The sequence below is a fragment of the Echinops telfairi genome, unplaced genomic scaffold (genome assembly GCF_000313985.2).
Source record: "Echinops telfairi isolate 266 unplaced genomic scaffold, ASM31398v2 ScPeMD7_10;HRSCAF=50, whole genome shotgun sequence".
In the NCBI taxonomy this organism is placed as follows: Eukaryota; Metazoa; Chordata; class Mammalia; order Afrosoricida; family Tenrecidae; genus Echinops; species Echinops telfairi.
In genome coordinates, this window is record NW_022103907.1 from 10,482,125 (window position 1) to 10,485,523 (window position 3,399).

The following is a 3,399-nucleotide window of genomic DNA, read 5'->3' on the forward strand; positions in this document are numbered from 1 at the left end:
TGAGAGGTTCATCTGTCCTGGATTCCCTGTGTTTCCAGTTCCCATCTATCCCGCTGTGCATCCTTTGGTCTCACCAGGTTTGCAAGGTAGAATTGGGATCATGATAGTTGGGGGGAGGAAGCGTTTAAGAACCAGAGGAAGTAAACCTCTTTCTTATATACCTATGAGTGTCTATGGATTTGTTTCTCTAGTCTACCCGGACTAACACAGAACGAATCTTTTTAAATGAAGAAGGGTCACTTTTTGTAGTTATTGAAGCTGCTGTACTTCCTTGGGATAACAGAGGTCATTAATATATTATGGCTAGAAATAATTTTTGCTGTGTTTATTTTTATTACTAGTATTTTAAGACTTGCCAACCAATAGTATAAAATAAGCCCTCCATTAAATTTTATTTTAAAATAATTCAACTGTAAAATGTCCTGTGAACTTTACTTTAAATGTAAAGTATATGCAAATCTTCAACAAAAATTGTAACTTCTAGTTTAAGTACTATAACTCAGAAAATAAGAATGACTATTTAACATGCAAGTTACTTTTCAGACAAACTATTCTGAAAAAATGCCATCTGTAACTGATCAGTTTTGCAAAAAAAGAAAACTTCAATATTTATAAACTGCTACTGATGTTATTATTTTTCTCTGTTATAAACTATAATTATGCTAAGCATGAAAAATATAATGCAGTAAATAATTTTTAAAAATCATTCACCAAACCAACATCTAAAGATCACAACAATAGATCCTTCAGAGGAGGTATTATTAGTATTATCTCTCTTTACAAATTGGTAAATTGAACTCAGGCTGCTTAACATGTGTTAGAGATGGAACTCAAACCCAGACAAAATGGCCACTACACACTGTCTTCCCCCTAAAAAGATTATAAAATAATCCACTAGCTCTACATTTCTATGATGTCTTAAAATACACAATTTGATCAACATGGAGAAAAAAGAGTCAATCACGATGATAGTCAGTAGTGTTTAGGCCCAAAGATCTTTTCAGTTTTTCCATTTAAAACCATATTGTAAATACTTAAAACTATATTTTAATGGCTCAACTTAAATATTTCCTGATAAAGTAGAAAGTATACAAAGCACCCCCCCTCCCCCCGAAAAAAACACACCAAAAAACCAGATGTGATGTGAGGGGGGCAGTGCATTTGGAGTTCGTTCCGCCAGGTCAGACTGTTAATCAATCTTTCTAGTTAGAGGTTCTGAAAAGATTGCGTAACAGTGTGTGACAAAGAAGGCCTGATTTGTGGCAAACGGGACTGGTTTTCCCACCAGGACAATGCTCATGCAGCCATCTAAGTGCACCAGTTTTTGGCAAAAACAGCATGCCTTTCTTGCCTCACTCACCTGACCTCGCTCCATGTGACTTCTTTTTGTTTCCACAAATGAAGACGAACATGAAAGGACAGAAGAGGTGAAGAAAAAAACGAGGGCAGTACTGTCAGCTATCCAAACAGATGAGTTTGAAAAGTGTTTCCAAGAACGGAATCGTGGATTTGACAAATGTACTAAGTGTAGTGGAGGGTACTTTGAATGTGATAAGGTTATTTTGTAAAAAATTTAAATTCATAGCTTTGGGGAAGAAAATTCCAGTTTTTTTGGTGGGGGATACCCCCTCAAAAATCTGTGTTTATTTTTTTCAGGGTGTAACTTACCCATGGGTCACATGAATTTAATGCTGTTTTGAATCTGTTCAAGCAGCCATTCTGTAAAGACTGGACTCCTATTATTTCACTACTAGCAGACCACAGGAAGAGTGTAATTGCTGTTAGCATGCTTACTTCATCAGGCACAGAATCTTCTGAAAATGAAAAGTGAAAGCAATGTATTATGTCAAAAGTGATTTGGAATTTCAATCTTGAACAGCAAACCTCCCACCTCTATGCCCATCACCTCGAGCAGTGTCCTCCTCAATGTACAACAGTCCGTAAACAAGTAAATGCAAAGAAATCATTATGTTGATGAAATGGGGGTTCTTAATTAGAAGTCCCTATATCTTAAATATTTTCTTCTTGCATTACTAAAGATACATTGATTTTAAAATATTTTTTTCAGGCAAAAATCCTAACAAGAAGTCTAATAACATGAACATTACTTAAAAGTAATTTAATTTGTTTAAAGCATAGATATACAAAATTTCAAGCATTTGCCTTCTAACAAAGTTACATGACTATAAGACATTCCAATTAACCTAAAAATCCACAGTACACTTTGTTAGTGATACGGGTGTCGTGGGTCTATTCTGAGTGTAATAAACATAAGTCCTAAAGGAAGGGCCAACGAGGAGGTGCCTCCTTTCAGGAAACTGTCAGCAAAGAAATGTAACTGGAAGAACTGTAGAAGCAGAAAATCATCATTTTGAAGCCATCATAGTAATGAGAGTTCTAGCAAGAATATCAGTGGAGGCTAAAACCAATGAGTGAACCTTAGTTAGGGACCAGATAGTAACATAATTTTAAGATTTCTCTACAGGTTATTTATTAAATTATTAAAAAATCCCCAAACATAAGTGTAAATGCTAACCACAAACACTCAGAATCAACAACACAGAAAGGGGTAGTTAAGGCCTATCTGAAAAGCAGGAGTAAACGATTTCTGTCGATTGCAGTAGTCTTCTGACAGACTTAATTAAATAATTAATTTACAACAAACAGCTAATAAAAAATGTTTAAACGCCAGTTAGGTTACCTGGTTGAGAATATTCTAGTATGCAGGCAAGAGTGCTCCGAATTAGAGCTGTCCATTGCTTTTGAGTTTCTTCATTTTTGGCCATTGGAAGTGTCACAATACTTTTAATTCCTTGAAGAGCTGCACTGACTGGTGGAGGAACCTGATTATCTGCAGATTTTATGGCGGTATCTTTCAGTATTCTTGCAATTAAAAACAGAATCGTGGGCAGGATTGTCATACACCCTGAAATGTAAGCAAATTCAATTACCTCATAACTAGCTTAGTTTCCATCTTACAGTTGTTTCCACTGCTTATTTTTCTTGAAATTTATTTTGATCTAATATTATTTCTTTCCTGTTTCCCCCACAAAATTTACATTGCTGTTAATATAATTCAGTAAGTGAAAATGGAGTAAGTTATTAAAAGACATCTTTTTCTCTTCCCACCTACTCCTGTTACGACTTCTAATATTTATATACTCACTACTTCATGTCCTTCCCAGTGAAAATGGGAGAAGAAGGAAAACCATGTACTCTGAGGAGTATATGGGTGACTTAGTGGATCTCAGAGCAATTTTAAGAAATGTAATCAGTCACAGGCATACTAAAACCAGCCTAGCAGGCCAGGACAATGAAAAGCCAATTAAGGTAAGCTAGGATAAAGGACAGAATCCTCAGATTTACTGAGATGATTTTAAGTCACCGGATTCAACGTCT

At 35.5% G+C, this 3,399-nt stretch overlaps 1 protein-coding gene across 1 annotated transcript in view; it reads right to left on the reverse strand.

Moving 5' to 3' along the window:
- HEATR5B (HEAT repeat containing 5B) overlaps positions 1 to 3,399 on the reverse strand; it is a 137,421-nt gene that overhangs the window by 8,254 nt on the left and 125,768 nt on the right. Inside the window, exons 31-32 of the mRNA XM_004711165.2 lie at positions 2,702 to 2,926; positions 1,669 to 1,814 (exon numbers count right to left, since the gene is read on the reverse strand). Coding sequence (XP_004711222.2) covers positions 1,669 to 1,814; positions 2,702 to 2,926 — 371 coding nt within the window. The remainder of the gene's footprint in view (positions 1 to 1,668; positions 1,815 to 2,701; positions 2,927 to 3,399) is intronic.